Below are 17,504 nucleotides of genomic sequence, written 5' to 3' on the forward strand. Positions count from 1 at the left end.
TGGTTATGGGTAATACCTTTTTTATTACCTCATTAATGTATTCTGGAATTTAAAAACAATTTTTTTATAAACTACTTATATAAAGGAGTTAAAGTTCATATTTCAAAATTTACTATTATGTGTAGTGATTCTGAAGATGGGGAGAAGGAAAATGAAAAATCTAAAACTTCAGATTCTTCAAATGACGAATCTAGTTCAATAGAAGACAGTTCTTCCGATTCTGAATCAGAGTCAGAACCTGAAAGTGAATCTGAATCCAGAAGAGTCACTAAGGTAAGAGATTATACATTTGTTGTAATTGAAGGTAAATATTCTTATAGCAACTAAAATAGACAACACCATCCTCATCTACTCCTGTGATTTTATTTTTTCTAGATAAGCCTTTCCCTTATAACCCAACTCTGCAGAAATGCTAGAAACTTTAAAAAATCTCATCCCTTGCCACTGAAATCAAGGAACTCTTACGCATATGACCTTTTTTGTTCTTGGCTAGGTTGTGACAAGGCGGGGGGGGGGGGTTTGCTGAAGGGGAAGTGAAAGGAAGTCACAAAAATAGTATTGAGCAAAGAATTATAAGTGTACATACATCATAAGAAATTGAGACTATTCACTTTTTAAAAATATTGGGCATTTTGCATAATAGAGTGTGTTTTAAAGCTTTAATTCAAGAGTATACATTCTTTAGTTAGTAAGAATTTGCGTAGCCATTTATTTAAAAACAAATGGAACCACTTATATAATAAAATAATAATGCTTTTTGGTAATAACATTTTTAACACTGAATTTTGCCTGCTTAGCAGGAAAAAAATAAAGTATAAATTGCAAAAATATAGTTATTAATATAAAATGTATTCTATCTGATTTCAGGTCTAGTTAAAAGAATAAAAATATAGAATTCAGACCTAACGATAATTATCTTTTTGGTCTTTAATAATCACCCCCTTCCTATAAATGGACCATGTTCATGCTAGACTTCAAGTATAGCATTTTTATATATAACTGTGTTATTCTGTTTGTTGAAAATATGGCCAAACTCTGCCTTTGATTCAGTTCAATTTCTTCTTAATCCAATATTGTTTTCGTTTATTTGTTCTGTTAACTGGAATCTCTTCGATATGTTATCTGAGTAGGCAAGGATGAAAATTAATTTATTGAAGTAGACAATTGCCCTCCCCCATCCAGAGATTTATTGTTAAAGAATGTTTTAAAAATTGGCTAGTATTTGTCTTGCCTTATTTCACATTTTCTTGCATATATTAAAACCTATCTTAAACTTGAATTTATATTTAAAACTTGTGTCTGTATATAAAATAACCTAAGATTTTTATTTTTAAAAAATTCACATAAAATCTTAAGAGATTTTATGGTTTATTAATCTGGCCTCATATAAAAACTTATCACTTAGTGAGTCTGACGTACTCTCATTTCGTACTTACATCAAATTACCAGAAAGTTTAAAATGTTATTGAAAATAAAGAGAGTTACAAATCGACAGTAAATGCAACCCAGAGTAAGAAGTATTTTTTAAAAATGACAGAACAAGAAATCAGTGAGTGTCAAGTGGTGGAAGTTATTCTTAGGAAATTTTGTAACAGTTGAAAAATTATAGACTTCAGTGCCTCTGTAGTATTAGAAGCAGAGCTTTAGGATCCCATTAAAAAGCCACAGTGGTTGAACATCATGTTGTGTTGTACCCCTTCCTCCCCCTGAAAAAAACAAAAGAAGATAAAAACCACAGGGGCACTCCAGGTCAGTGATTCTGTTTGTTTCTTCTTTGTCAAAGACTTTCAGTGATCAGATTAAATCTCTTGATAGTTAAAAATATTTTCCTATAGAACGTCAGTATAAAAAACCTCAAACTATTGCAGTGAACCAAGGCCTTTGAGAAATTCGGGTTTCACTCACATTGTTGTTAGTTTTGTGTTCATGTGTTTCCCTTAGGTGGCTTATTTTCTTTATATTAGAATGCCTTTTCCCATCTATAATAGGCATACAGAACTGTGGAGTTTTTTGCTTTAGTTTAGCAACTGGAATAAGTACTCTCCACCTTGGAGCTACCATAACTACTTATTTATTTCTGTTTCTTTCTGAATGATTTGGTGTATACCATGCAATTACAGAATATACCTATTTTCTAATAATAGGTGACTATAATTGTGGAAAAGTCCTCCTTGCACCAAGTGTTGTGGCTTCTGCCCTAAATTATGAGTAATGAAGGCAGATGGTGGGTACTTTACTTTAATTTAGCATGACAATATGTTAGTGCTGAAAATTCATATGCCTTATATCTGCAGCCTAACTAAATCTATATTTTTACTCTTTCTTTTCTGTTTTTTCATCCAGACAATGTGTTTTGAGGGCACTGAGCATGAAAATGCGACCTAGGAGTTACCTTGAATATATGGCTTTCAAAACAGTTAATTTTTATGGTAGTCCTATGAGATAAGCATAGTGTTCTACTTGTTGGGAGAGAATATCTTTGTTTCAGTTTCCTCATCTGTAAAGCAGACATGCTAGTACCTACCTTACTTCTTTCAAGTGTTATGTTAAAAATAAAATATGAAAGATCAATGTAACACACTATGTAACTATAAAACAACAGTTTTAACATTTTTTAAAATTCCATAAAAGATCAACATTATTGGAGAACATCAAATGCTAAAAGTAACCTAAATTTTTTGGTAACTCTTAAGTATCCTGCTCTTTTTTTTTTTCACTCGTTTTACACTATTCAAGTTGTAAGTCAACATTTAATTCTGTTCCCTTACCTACCGCCTCTGAGCTTAGCCACTTTCTTTAGAAGACAGCTGCCATCCACGGTCAGTGTTTCTGCTCTCTAACTCACAATCTCCATTTACCCTACTTTTCCTTTGAACACAGCTCTGTGTAAGACTCGCATCCACTTCCCCAAGGGTAACTCCTACTTCCTCTTGGTCTTGTTTTGTTAATAATCATCTGTCTCCTTTGCACCTTTAATCTCTTTCTCCATTCATTCCTTTTCTGCCAACTGTGGCATTCAGGTTTTTTCAGCATTTAAAGAGAGAGAGAGGGAGCATGGAGTGAAAAAAACAGAGTGTGTGTACATGAGTGAGAGTGAGTTTAGAAAAATATTCTACATATCCTCCATCTTGTACTTCTTAACCCAGTTATTTCCAACTCTATCCTACACATACTGCTCTCTGAAAAGGCAGCTATGATCCTTCCCCAAACCCAGTAGCCTTCTCTTAATCTTGATCTTTTTGTATGACTATTCCCCTACTACTTAAAAGTCTCTGCATACCTTTTGTTCTTACTTTTTTGACCTTTCATTCTTTTGGTTGCTTCACTTTTTACACGCTTCTGACACCCAAGTGTGAATGTTGACCCCAAATTAGTACTTAGTACACATTAGTCTTTTGAGATATTAATTGATGTGAATGAATTTTTCTTTAACCTTCTTTTTTCCCTCTAAATTTTTCCTGTTGTGAGACCTCATTCACTCCTATAGCTTCAGCTAAAACATTTATATTAATTACTTCCATGGTAACATCTTTCAGTCTTTACAGTAAGTTTCAGCTTTTCTTCCCAAATTCATACCAAATTTTTAGACCTCTCTGAGGCTACTGGTTTTCCAAACCTAATACAATCGAAAGACATGCTCTACCATTTGTCACCAGCATTCTTTTCATTCTCCCAGATCTGAAGCCCCAGAATTATCTCTGACTACTCTGTCATTCTGTATGTTTAGATAGTTACCAACTCCTATATGTTCTGTGCGTTATTTCTCATGTCTGTTTCTTCTTTCCCTACTGCCACTATTCTAGATTAGCTCTTCATTACCTGCATAGACCATTGCCATTGGTCATCCTCTGACCAATGCTTTCCCAACCCCAAGTCCTTCTGTACAACTGCCAGATGGATATTAAATTCACCTGTCCTGATGGCCCACTGCCATTTGAGTTCAGTAAACTCAGGCTAGCTTGCCCAAACCTACCTTGTCTTAACCCTACCCACCTTGTGTTCTTTCTTTCTTTTTCTTTTTTTTTTTTTTTTTGAGACAGAGTCTTGCTCTGTCACCCAAGCTGGAATGCAGTGGCATGATCCCAGCTCTCTGCAGCTTCGACCTCCAAGTCTCAGGTGATCCTCCCACCTCAGCCTCCTGGGTAGCTGGGACTATAGGCATGCACTACCATGCTTGGCTAATTTTTTGTATTTTTAATAGAGAGGGGTTTCTCCATGTTGCCCAGGCTGGTCTCGACCTCCTGGGCTCAAGCGATCCACCCACCTCAGCCTCCCAAAGTGCTGGGATTACAGGCATGGGCAACCGTGCCCAGCCACACACACTAAATTCTAATCCCAGTGGAATATTTGTGGTTCTATTAACACTCTGTATTCTCTCCTATTTCTATGCCTTTGTTCTTTCTTTTTGCATCATTTACTACAGAAAATAAAAGCTAGGGAGAAAGTGGCCTCATATCACTGTGACCCTCCACTTCTCCTAGTTGGGAATGGCTGCAGGGAATGAAAAATGTTACTGATGATGGTGTATCACTCATGTGACTGGGATAATCAAAAGGGTGAGAACCACAGGTGGATTATTTATGTTCTTAAAATGCACCAGCATATTCACGAGGCACAAAACTATAGTCACACATTCAGGTGCCATGTTTGTTTGTTTGTGTTATTGATTGGAATATGTCCTCATTTGAGGTCAGATGTTGTCAGTAATGACCATAGAAAATTTCCTTGTTTTACTTATAATTATGTTGATTGATAAGCGTATTTTATGTGTAGGTGTTATTTTCTGAAATATATTTAATTGAGAAATATTTTTAGTATAGTCCTTTCAATGAAGTAATTCTTTTGTTCCAAATAACACCTATAACAAAATTACTTTTAGTAATTCCTTATTTTAAGTGATTTCACATACTTTACACAATGTAAAGGGAAAACTTTTTTTATATGAAACAGTGGAGAGAAAATTCAGTGATGTAGACCACATTGTGTCAGGAAGAGATTCACATTTATATCACTTTATCCTGTTTTTGACCAATATAATTAAGTTATATTCTGCTTGTAGTTAAAATTATGTGAACAGATGGTGAAAAAATTTATTTAAAATAATGCTTTTAAAGTTTCCAGGATTTTTATCCTTCATGAAACCTAGGCTTCAGTGTTCTTATAACTACCCAGTATATTAGAGTGCTCCTCCACACCATAGTTATTTCAGCTACGTTGTTAGTCCACTATTCGCACCTTATTCATGATGCAATATTCTAGTTATATCTGTAGTGTCTGTGTACTAATGGCTGAAGATTTAGATACTCTGTGATTAAAATGATAAAAACTTTAAATTATGATTGTAATTTATTGTGAGTAAATTTTTTGTATTTTCCTTATATGAACATTTTAATTACATAAACTATATAAAGCATAATAATCTACCAATGTGAAATAAATATAAAGTATTTAATGTACTTGCACTTAATAATACTTAATATTAAAAGCATTTCAGTATTTGAATTAAAACTAAGATTAAGGTACATACTAGCTATGAAGAAAATAGTACCAACTGTATATACCTAGCAGTGTTTGAGTTGCTCTTGTCAGTTGTTTTTATCTCAGGTTATATTTGTGTCTCAAAACTTTGCTAATTTCTTTTGGGAGGTGCAAAGAAACTGAGTGAATCTCTTAGGTGCTCTAACGATCAGTCACTAGGATTTGACTGGTGTCTGAATGTCAGTAAATGTTAAGATTTGCCTTAATAAAAGATTTTGGCAATAAAGATCTTTTATTTGAAAGATTCTTGGGGATAAAGTAAATTTGGCATGTGGTGTGAAATAAATCATGGATAAGAGTGAAAGGAACCATTTTTTGATTGGTTTTATGTTCTATTTGAAAAATAAGCAAGTTTTAGTTATGTTTTTACAACTATTTTTGTATGTTGCAATTATATAACTTTTATAAATATTGAAGAATATTGGGTTTTACTGTTATAATGCAAAGCCTTGCCTCTCAATTTATGTCTTTCCCAATTTCATTTATATTTTAAGTTCTCTAAAATAAAAATATTATTCAATTGCATTTGAGACCTTTGAAAGGAAGTGAATGCCATTAAGCAGGCTTTCTTATTGAAGTAGGCGTACTCTAATAGGAAAAGATCTGTTTTAGTGGGTTAGACTTCTTTTTAACTTATAAAGAAGTCTCAATTTACTAGCAGTGTACTTTTGTTTTAAAGCACAAGTTTAAGTGTTAGCCTCAGATTTTTAAAATCATATTTGTCAGTTAACTTGAAGGAAAAAAAGTCATTACATTATCTTTGGTTGATAATTCTAATTGAAAATATTTCATGCAAATATCTTGTCCTGTGAGGCTAGAAATTAGCTTTGACTTCTTGTTGATTTCAAAGCACAGTATGGCTTTGACAGACTTTACATACTGCTTATCCTATTTTATAGTTTCAAATTTCAAACCTCTTTACAATGGTTTCCTCTTAGAATGCATATTTGATGCTCGTCATGTCAGATCTTTTTTGCTATTTGCCTTTTTTTAAAATCAGCATGAAAATGAACATGCATAATACATTAACAAATCTTTTCAGGTGTATTGTTACATATTTTTGTTTGTATTATTTGGAGGTTAATAAGTATTTCCAGGATCTTTTATTTATTATTTGAAATGAAATACATTAAATAGAAATCAGTTTTTTTGACCCTGTGACTTTGTATTGCATTTTGAAAATGTTGATGTGTTGAGGTGTATAATTGAATACCATAGAAACAAAATGGAGATTTGAGGATGATGAATTGATAACTAGGTATTTTTTGTGGTGAGATTCTAAGATCAGTTACTGTTGTCCTTATAAAAGTCTAATACAGTCACTCAGCTGTTAAAAGCCTAATCCTCTATTTAAAAAAATATACAAAAACAAATTGTCTATCTTTCTGCCTGATCTCTTCTCAAGTACTAACACAATGGAAACAGTGGGTGATCTGTCAATGTGTTTGGTTTGTCGATGATGGTTTTGTATAAATATTGGGAGGGTAAGAAATAAAATCGCACAGTAAAATATGATTTCATCTGCCTTTTCTCTGCAGCTCCATGGCTCATGCTGCGGTGTGAAATTCTCATTTTACACACTTTGCAGGCGGAGCACATGAATTATGCATTGAGCAAGAAAAATCTCCTGCCTCAAGTCCTATATGCATTTACCCAGGTTCTGTCTCTATTACCAAGATGAATTGCAAATGGAGAAATGTTTGATGGAATAGAGCTCTTAACTTCTTTGTTTAGAATTCAGAATTTTATTTTTATAGTAGATCCTTTAAGTATGAAAATGTTTTGAACTTACTATGGATTTTTTAAAATGAAAAATGAAATATAATATAAGAGGAATACCAAACACATCATGAAGCATTTTATAGCGTTGATTCAGAATGCAAGGGTTTTTCAATTCAGTAGAAATGACCATTATCTATTGCTAATGTTGTATTTCAGTCACTGGTTATTTGCTGTTCTCAGAAAGTCAATGAAATTCTGTCCTTTTGAAAGCCTTTTTTCTCTCTGTTCTAGGCTTCTAATAAGAGATTATGCCAATTTCACATGCAGCTCTGTTCTGTGTTATATGTGACCTGATATGTATTTAATAGATATTGTTACACACTCTTGGCTGTGAAGTAGAAAATAAGGTATAGACTTGCCTTCAGCTTTAACTTTACCTTGATTTGATAGGTTTCTAATTTTTCAGGTGGGGAGGTTACAGTTCCATAAAGACAGTCATGCACCATTGTAGCTTATAGGAAGCTACACCCATTGTGCTCAGCATAGCATTTTGATAAGTCACATGATGGTATGCTCTTTTTGTTATATGTTCTTTCTTCACAGGAATGATATTCTAGTTGAGACAGCATTTTCATTCTGCACTTGTTTTCATTTACTTGCAACTTTTAAATTTTAGCTTCAAAACTAACGTTTCTTCTATTTTTTTCACCAACTTAGACATTGTTTACTCATTTGAGAAGTGGAGAGAGGGACAAATACTGTTTCATTTTTAAATAAGGAATGAAAATTAAAACTTAACTAGATGATGTGGAGTGTTCAGTGATAAAAATAATTACTTTGAAGAATAAAATTAGTGCCTTTTTAAGTGTATTAATAATGTATATTATTATGTGGTCCTTGAAGTTTCTGAGTATCAGGACAAGGGAAAAAACAAGTGAAATTTAAATTATTTTAAAATGTTACCTATGTATAATTTTATGTAATGCTTTTGTTCATGTATGTGCACTGTTGTAGGAGCTCTAACACTGTGTAAACTTTAAATAGTGATAAAATATATTTTGCTTTAGTGGTACCATCTCGTGGCTAGAGGAATACTTCAAAAATATTTATTAGCACATTAGCAATAAGCTATAGACTTTTGGTAGATTATAAGTTATTTGAAGGCAGGACTATATCTATCTTGGCTGTTATTTCCATTGCTTGGTGCAGAATCTAATATATATTTAAAATTCTATACATACTTATTGAATGAATGAATATTAAATAAACAAAAACATTTTAGTAGAAACTTTAGTTTTGGTCTGTGATTGAGAAAATTTAATGTAAAAAATAGTGTAGATTAGAAAGATAAAATTTGACTCAATTATATTTAACGCCCTACTCTTTGTTGGCCTTTAGTTGTTTGTAATGCACTTAATACTGTTTTCTTTTTAAAAGATTTACAAATTTTTTCTGAATATCTAACCAAACTGTGAACAGTTCAGGCTTAGGGGCACTGTATTCTAGTTCATGGATATATACATTTTGTAAGTACAGTAGACCGAATAAGCAAATCTCTGCTGGGGGAAGCCCTAGTTATATGCAGATATGTTTTGAAATATTTATTGTCTCTACAAAACAGTAGATCAAGTGAGTGAGTCCTTTCAACTCTAAAAAGAAAGAGCCTGGGAATGTCATTTATAGATTTTAATGAATATCTTTGGCAAAGAAGTTTGATACAACCCAGTATAGAAACATAAAATATCTAGTACAATGCCTGTCACAAACTATATCAGAAAAGGCTGACCTATCACAAGCTCATCAAAAATATCTGAGCTATGCATATGTTATTTCTTTTTCTTAAGTAAACCTGTTTAAAAGTTATTTTCAAGAATATTTGTGGACTTTCTACCAAAGAGCCACTTTACGTTTTTATGTTAGCAAGAAGTTGTCCGATTATAGAATAATTACATACCTTTAAATTTTGTTCTGACATTTATAATTTTTAAACACAAAATAGTTTAAGAGTTTGCATAGTGGGTAAGAAATACTATATGCTAATTGAGACAAATGTTGATTCAGGAAAACATTTTATATAACCATACAGAAGTTTAATTTGTTGGTACCACTAAGCAGAGGAAAAAAAAGTTTGTTTTGGAATATTAAGGACTACTCCACAGATTTTTAAAACAGAATGTGTGATAAATGAAATATTTGTTATTTTATAGGAGAAAGAAAAGAAAACAAAGCAAGATAGAACTCCTCTTACCAAAGATGTTTCACTTCTAGATCTGGATGATTGTAAGTATTGTAATTTAAAATATTTCTTCTGTGTTTAGTAGGAGTATTTTTTATTTTTATAGTACCTTTCATTTACATGTCCCAAAATATATCAATATTTATTGTGAAAGACTTATAGATGAATAAGGCAAGAAAGTTTTGGAAATCAGTGGTATTTGTTTCTCTCATCTATTCAGCATATCACTTCATTATCACATGAACAAATATAGATGGCCAAATACAAGTACAAAAAATTCATTTTAAAATCTTTTGCTTTAGTAATTTATACTTGTTTGCTAAATAGTCATCCATATCTTATAACTTCTACATTGTGAAATGTGGATTATGGGGATTGACACATGTAACTTAAGGAGGTAGAGGATTAAGGAATGTAAATCAAAATGGAAAGGACATCACCATCTTCCACTTGGCACAATTTCAGTAGGAATGGAAATGGGTTACAAAGCCTTTGGAGGCCAGTTTGGCTATACCTCTCAGTCTTTTAACTGCAAAAAATATTTGTCCCAGCAAATCTAAGAATTCAGAATCCTACAAATATATTCACCCAAGTGTACAAAGATATATGTATTTACCACCTCCCCTTAAATCCTCCTGCATAGTGAGAGAGAGATAGTGGTACTTTGTTGCACTAGGAGAAGAGTAACAAGAAGTGAGATTTCATGAATATTAAACTACTATCATTTTTGATAGAGTTTTTCTATGCTGAGAGTGAGTTATGTTTTAGGTTATCTCATTCTGTCATAGATCTGTTCTGTTTATACTGTTACCTGCCCTGTCCCCAGTAGCCATGGCATATACTTAATATAGAGAAATTAAAATATATAATACAGAGAAAAAACAGAGAAACTAAAAATAAAATTGGAGTTAAATTTGAATCATGTTTTACATATTGGCTAAGATTTTGAGGTTTGGTATCATCCAGTGTTGCTAAGATTTGGAGAAACAGATGTACATGTTTTTGATAGGAATATAAATAGGTACAGCTCTTTGGAGTCATTTTAGCAATATCTATCAAAACTTAAATTGCACATACCCTTTCACCTAGCAGTTCTTCCCCGCCCCCCGAGACGGAATCTCACTTTGTTGCCCAGGCTGGAGTGTAGTGGCACTACCTCGGCTCACTGCAACCTCTGCCTTCTGGGTTCAAGCAATTCTCCTGCCTCAGCCTCCTGAGTAGCTGGGACTACAGCTGCGTTCCATCACACCCAGCTAATTTTTTGTATTTTTTTTTTAGTAGAGACGGGTTTCACTGTGTTAGCCAGGGTGGTCTTGATTTCCTGACCTCGTGATCCATCCACCTCGGCCTCCCAAAGTGCTGGGATTACAGGTGTGAGCCACCACGCCCCACTGACCTAGCAGTTCTTTTCCAGAAATTTATCCTACTGATAAACTACTGATAAAATCAGATGTTATTTCTTTCTTGTTTTAAACCCTTGAATTTAATGGCTTAATTTTGCATTTAGATGAAAGCCCATACTCCTTTCCCAGGTTTCTCAGACTGTAGATGATCTGATCCCTGTCTTCTTTTTATCCACATTTCATCCTACTGTGTTTTTATGCATTTGTCACACATACCAGGCTCATTTCTGCCAAGGGCCTTTCTACTGCTGTTACCCTGCTGAGAACAATTCCCCCAGATTTTCTGTTGGCAGACCGATCCTTACTTCCCCAACTCAGAAGTCACCTACTCTTACACACTGTCCTAGTCCCTTTGAGCTGGCATAACAGAATACCTTAGACTGGGTAATTTATAAACAGCAGAAATTAATTGTTCGTAGTTCTGGAGGCTGGGAAGTCCAAGATCAAGGTGCCAGCGTATTTGATGATTGGTGAGGGCTAGCTCTGCTTCAGAGATAGTGACTTCTGTTTCCTCATGTGACAGAAGGAGGAAACACCATCCCTCATACCACTTTTATAAGGGCAATAATCCCATTCATGAGGGTAGAACCCCTATAACCTAATTACCTACTAAAGGCCCCACCATAGTCTGGATTAGGTTTCAACACGAATTTTGGAGGGACATAAATGTTCAGACCATAGCACAAACCTTCTTGTTATTCTTGTCATTCTTGTCTTCATGGCATTTTTCACTATCTGAAATTACCTTAAAATTTTGGTACTTGATTATTGTCTCTTTCTCCCAACTAAGATGTAAGTTCCATGAGGACAGGGTCTCTGTCTGTGTTGCTCACTGCTATTCCTAGTGTACAGAGTGGCTCCTGGCAGTTAGTGGGCACCCAGTAAATATTGCTTGAATTAATAAAACATATAAAGGCATATACAAAAATTTCATTGCAGCATTGTTCAGTGGTTAGCTCTGGCCTCCTTGTGATGTAGGACTAGCCTGGGAACAGACAAGAATAAGACTTTCATTTTATATTTTGTATCTTTCTGTGACATTTGAATATCTTACATATGTTTGTTTGTAACCTTCATAATTTACAAAGTTTAAAATTGTAAAAGAATAACAGTAAAGTACATTTAAAAAGGAACTAAGAGTAAATGTTACAAGGTAGTAGAGTGTACTAATTACAACTTTTTCTTCTTATATTCAACTCTGGATTTCCTGGCAACTACGGTAAAAAAAGAAAAACCTATAAAATGACATAATTGTTATAGTTCCATTCTATAAAAAAAGTATATTTTTATATGTTGAGACACAAGCTTTTTTAAAAAATCAAGTTTTTAAGAATTGAAATGAAAGTTTTTTTGAATTTTAAGGGAACTTTGATCCCAACCTACATTTTTTAACTCAATATAGGATATAGTGTTTCTGTTTTTAATACCCAAGTGCTATTTCTTTAAAAATCTTCCATAGTCCTGCTTTTGTCAGAAACGACACTTGAAACTCTCTTGTTAACAAGTCAGTTCAGCCTGTGTTTTCTGGATTGTCTGCTAAGTGCAAGGTACTTTAGTAGGTGCTGTAATAGATAAATAGAATTTAGTCATTCCCTTCCAAAAACTAAAATCTAGTAGAGACACAGATAACAGGACAAATAACTATTGCATACGAGAGAAAATAGAGATGCAAAGTATAGTGAAGAAACAGAGAGGGAGATGAAAACCCCTCTTCAGGGTTTTCATTAACCCCAAATTAAAAAACTACAAAAACCTTGTGAAGGAACCATGATCTGAGCTTAGAGATAAAGACAAGCAGAGTGCCAACTTCACTGTATGCCTCCTATTAGCCTACAATGGTTCTCCATTGCCCATGGCATGCAGTTTGTTGCTCAGATACTAAAATGTTACTCTCCAGTGGCTTTAGTTCTCAACTGTGAGAATTAGATTAATCTTGAAAGAAGGCCAGACACATTCCCTGTTTTTTATCTAAGAGGCACATCATAATCCACACAGGTTGTTTGCTAGGTACACAGTGCATACCAGGAAGACTGCAAGTACTGAATTTCTTCATTTCTTCATTCAGGAAATGTGAATTTAATACTTGCTATGATTTTTATAATCTGCTACATACTGGAGATTCTAAATGAATAAAATATTGTCCCTACCCAAGGAACTCTCAAAGTGTAATGGGAAAAACAGATAAATTGGCAATTAGATTGCCACATTATAGATGAAATGAGGAGAAATGCACAAAATACTGTTCAGTATCAAGGTTCCTAATCCACCTAGCAGTATCAAAATTTAACTTTTGAGTTGAGTTTAAGAAAGCATCAGTTGGCCAGGCCTGGTGGCTCACACTTGTAATACCAGCACTTTGGGAGGCCGAGGCGGGCAGATCACCTGAGGCCAAGAGATTGATACCAGCCTGGCCAACATGGTGAAACCCTGTCTCTACTAAAAATAGAAAAATTAGCCAGGCGTGGTGGTGCACACCTGTAATCCCAGTTACTCGGGAGGCTGCAGCAGGAGAATTGCTTAAACCTGGGAGGCGGAGGTTCCAGTGAGCCAAGATCGCACCACTGCACTCCAGCCTGGGTGACAGAGTGATATTCCACTACGAAAATAGAAAAAAGAAAGAAAAAAAGCATCAGTCAAGCTGCTGGAGGCATGAGGGGAGGGTATACTAGGCAGAATAAAGTTATGGAGGAGGAAAAGAGCTTGCTACTACCAGAAATAATGATTGTCTCTAAGGCAGCAACCCTAGCAGTAGACTGACTCTACTACAAAACAATTTGGTTATTTCTCTTACTATTTCTCTATTATATCTGTTGAGGGAATGTTATCATGAGCACAGGTATTAGTCCTATGCTTTTAATCGGTTTAGTAGTTTCTTTGTGTCTCATTTTATTCATTTGTAATTTTTTTTAAAGACTATTAAACTTCCACAGTTTCTTTAGATCATTAAGTTATATGACTCTCTTTCATGGGGGTCAGTTCATAATACATGAGAAAACATTTGTTCTAGGATAATATATGACCTAACAGTCTTTTGTTAGACTTAGAGATATCAATATGCTTTCTATGTTTCAGGCATATTTTATATTCCTGGAAATTAAACAATATATTTTAGGACCCCATACCATGTGCTCTCAGTAGGACGATCATAAATCAGTGATCATATTCTAGTGTTCTTTTATAGGAAATGTAAACCTATGTCATTACATTGTTAGTACAACTGACAGTGAAATATTAAAAAAATCTCTGTCAGCCAACAATAATCATACTTCAAATAAGCCTTATGATATGTGATATCACATTGTTGAGTGAATTTTGGTCAAGGCAGTAGAGTGGAGTCACTAAGAGGACAGTGGAGCAAGCTGTCTGAGTTTCAATCCCAGCTCTGTTACTCACTAGTTGTGACATCTTGGGCAATTTACTTAACCTCTCCATGCTTTAGCTGCTTTGTCTATAAAATTGGGATGGTACAAATACTTTTGGGAGTCATTTAATTCTCAAAGGATGAAATGAGTTGATATACGTAAAAGCATTTAGAACTGTGCCTGACACATGATAGGCATTACTGGGGTTAGTGATGATGCTCGTACTGATGATGCCAATGATGCAGATGATGCAGCAAATTACGAATTAAATAACAACATATTAAGCCATTATGTATTCAGTTTTTCTTATTCTTAAATCTTAAGGCAAAGCTTTGATCAGAAGAAGAATTGAATAATTACTGTATTAGATCTACTTCTAGAAAAGAAAAAAAGTTTTATAGAAAGTTTTTAAAATAAAAAGAAGAAAATAAAATTAACCTGTAATCCAAACACCCCAGGTTAACATTCTGACATATCAGTTTAGATTCTCTTCATATGCAAATCCCCCCTTCCAAATTGGATTCTACTGAGAAACTGTTTTATCACTTGCTTTTTCCTCTGCTTAAAGTACATGTTCTTAGTTGGTGTGGTGGCTCATGTCTATAATCTAGCACTTTGGAGGCCAAGGCGGGAGGATTGCTTAAGCCCCAGGAGGTCAAGGCTGTAGTGAGCTGCAGTTGTGCCATCGCACTCCAGCCTGAGTGACAGAGCAAGACCCTATTTCCAAAAACAAAACCAAACCTATGTTCTTTATAACTGTATGGTTGTCCTTTATCCTGTTAGAACAAATTCTGTTTAACAGATTTACTATTGTTGGGAATTTAGCTGTTTTCCATTTTTTGCTATCATAATTAGTGAAGTAACATTCATCATTGTAAATATATTTTTCAATATCTCTGTAACTGTTTCCTTAAGATAAATTTCCAGAAGTAGTATTGCTGGAACAAAGACTTTGAAGAATTTGTTTGTCCAAAATTGCCTTTTAGGCTTGGCATGGTGGCTCATGCCTGTAATCCCAGCTACTTGGGAGGCTGAGACAGGAGGATTGCTTGAAGCTGGGAGTTCGAGACCAGCCTGGACAACAAAGTGAGACTCCTGTCTCTACAAAAAGATAGAAAAATTAGCGGGGCATGGTGGCATACACCTGTAATACTAGCTACTCAGGAGGCTGAGGCGGGAGGATTGCTTGAGTCCAGAAATTCAAGGCTGCACTGAGCTGTGATTATGCCACTCCACTCCAGCCTGGGTGACAGAGAAACTCCTTCTCAAAAATAAGTAAATAAAATTGCCTTTCAGAAAGCTTGTACCAGCTTACACAGTATTAATATGAGGGTGCTATATTCCTTGTACCTTCACCAATGCTAGATTTTGTATTTTAAAATTACCTTTTCTAATTTGCCAGGTGGGCATGATATTTCATTTTAACTTGTATGCTGTGACATTTTTTTAAAAACCCCATAGAGTCACTTTGTTTTTACACATTACTAATTAAATACTTCAGCACAGTCACCTAGCCTCAGAATTCACTTTAGGGTAAGCTTTCAATGCCAACTTTCATCTTGCCGTACCTGCAAACAGATGCATAATCATATCTTTAATACCAGAGCACACATCTTCTGAAATTATATTAAAACCCATCCTTTTTTAAAAAACAGCAGAACTTGCTTGTGGTGTGAAGTTTCTTCTCTTGTCTCTTGATGGTATTTAGCCAAGCCACAGTTGAAATCAGAGGCCATTTCTTATTCAGTTTTTTATTCATTACATGGGCATTCTAATATTTTGAAAGGACGGATGGTGGACGGGTGGGTAGATAGATGTACAAAGGAATGAATAAACATGCATTTAGAACTTACCTGAAAAGTTACGTGTTGCATGGGAAGGCAACATATTACGATTCAAGTTAGAAGAAGCAGTTTCTAATTCTATAGTGGTTCTACCATTCACTTTTTATGACCTTGTCAATATTAATCTCCCTGTGGCTCAGTTTCCAGTGTCTTCAATATTAAATGCTCTTTTTAAGCCTTCTCATTGCCATTGGCTTACTTTAGTCTTTTTCACTTCATTCCTAAACTATTGTAAATTCTTCCCTACTCCCAACCCTGCCTTCAGTCTGTGCATTGTACTGCCATCTGATTAACCATCCTGCAGGACCATATTCATTGTCATTCCTCTGTTTGATCGATTTTTGACTGTTCCCCTTGGTCTATAGGATAAATCCAGTCCCCTTAGTTTTTCAATTTCCTACCTCCCAGCCTTTGTTTATAGCATTCTGTTATCCAACAATTAACTGGCTTCTTTCTTTCCTCTTATTCAAATCTCACCCTTACTTAAAAATTGGACTTCATTCCCTCCTGTTCATGAAGCCTCCTCTTCCACTCCTCCAGTGATCCTTGTTTTCCCCCTGACTCTGTGACACTTGCTAAACTGTACAGGGGTTTTCAGTGTGGGTCTAAGGAAGCCTGGGGATTTGAAGCTGTGCTTCAGCCGTACTAAGTGAGCGTAGGGAAGACCAAGAGCTCCACTCCCTCCCCATCCAACCTCCAGGCTGCTTTCTCTATTATATATGTTGAGATTTTGTTTAGTGTTTCCTTTGAAATTTTTCTTCTTTGGCCGTATCATTTACGGACTGTATTGTTACTTTTTTTTTTTGTCAAATACATGTATCTCTTTTTCTTAATTAGGTTTTGTTACTTGAGGATCTTGAACTTTTTTGTCTCTCACTTGCTACCTTGCAGAATAAATATTTGTTGTTAACTTTATGGATTAATATTTGTTCTGCCTTGTTCACTGGATATTGTGAGACTAAAATGAGAAAAAGATGCTTTGAAAAGTAATGTCACAGCTGGGTGTCATGGCACATGCCTGTAATCCCAGCAGTTTGGGAGGCCAAGGTAGGAAGATTGCCTGAGCCTAGGAGTTAGCGACCAGCCTGGGCAACATGGGGAGACCCCATCTCTAAAAAAAAAAAAAAAGGCTGGGTATGGTGGCATGCACTTACTCAGGAGGCTGAGATTGCTTGGGCCCAGGAAGGGATTGCACCGCTTTACTCCAGCCTGGGCAACAGAGCAAGACCCTATCTCCAAAAATAAAAATAAAAAAGAAATGTCAAATTAACTAAATGTTATTCCCTTTAGGATATTATCTTGGAATGAGAATTTGTTGGAAGCTAAAACTTGACCACATTGTAATGTATTTTATTCAAATGGTTTAGAAACACCAAAAATTAATGTTATTGTCTGTTCA

General features: G+C 34.7%; 1 protein-coding gene across 3 annotated transcripts in view; it reads left to right on the top strand.

Moving 5' to 3' along the window:
• The window catches only part of AP3B1 (adaptor related protein complex 3 subunit beta 1), a 291,386-nt gene that overhangs the window by 185,034 nt on the left and 88,848 nt on the right, over positions 1–17,504 (top strand). For 2 of the 3 annotated variants that reach the window (XM_008966887.6, XM_024928836.4), the window contains exons 20-21: positions 126–273; positions 9,468–9,540. In XM_008966887.6, coding sequence (XP_008965135.1) covers positions 126–273; positions 9,468–9,540 — 221 coding nt within the window. Of the gene's footprint in view, positions 1–125; positions 274–7,551; positions 8,614–9,467; positions 9,541–17,504 lie in introns of those variants that run through there. The other variant, XM_063604200.1, reaches the window with a different exon arrangement.

The sequence above is a fragment of the Pan paniscus genome, chromosome 4, assembly GCF_029289425.2.
Source record: "Pan paniscus chromosome 4, NHGRI_mPanPan1-v2.0_pri, whole genome shotgun sequence".
Taxonomy (NCBI): domain Eukaryota; kingdom Metazoa; phylum Chordata; class Mammalia; order Primates; family Hominidae; genus Pan; species Pan paniscus.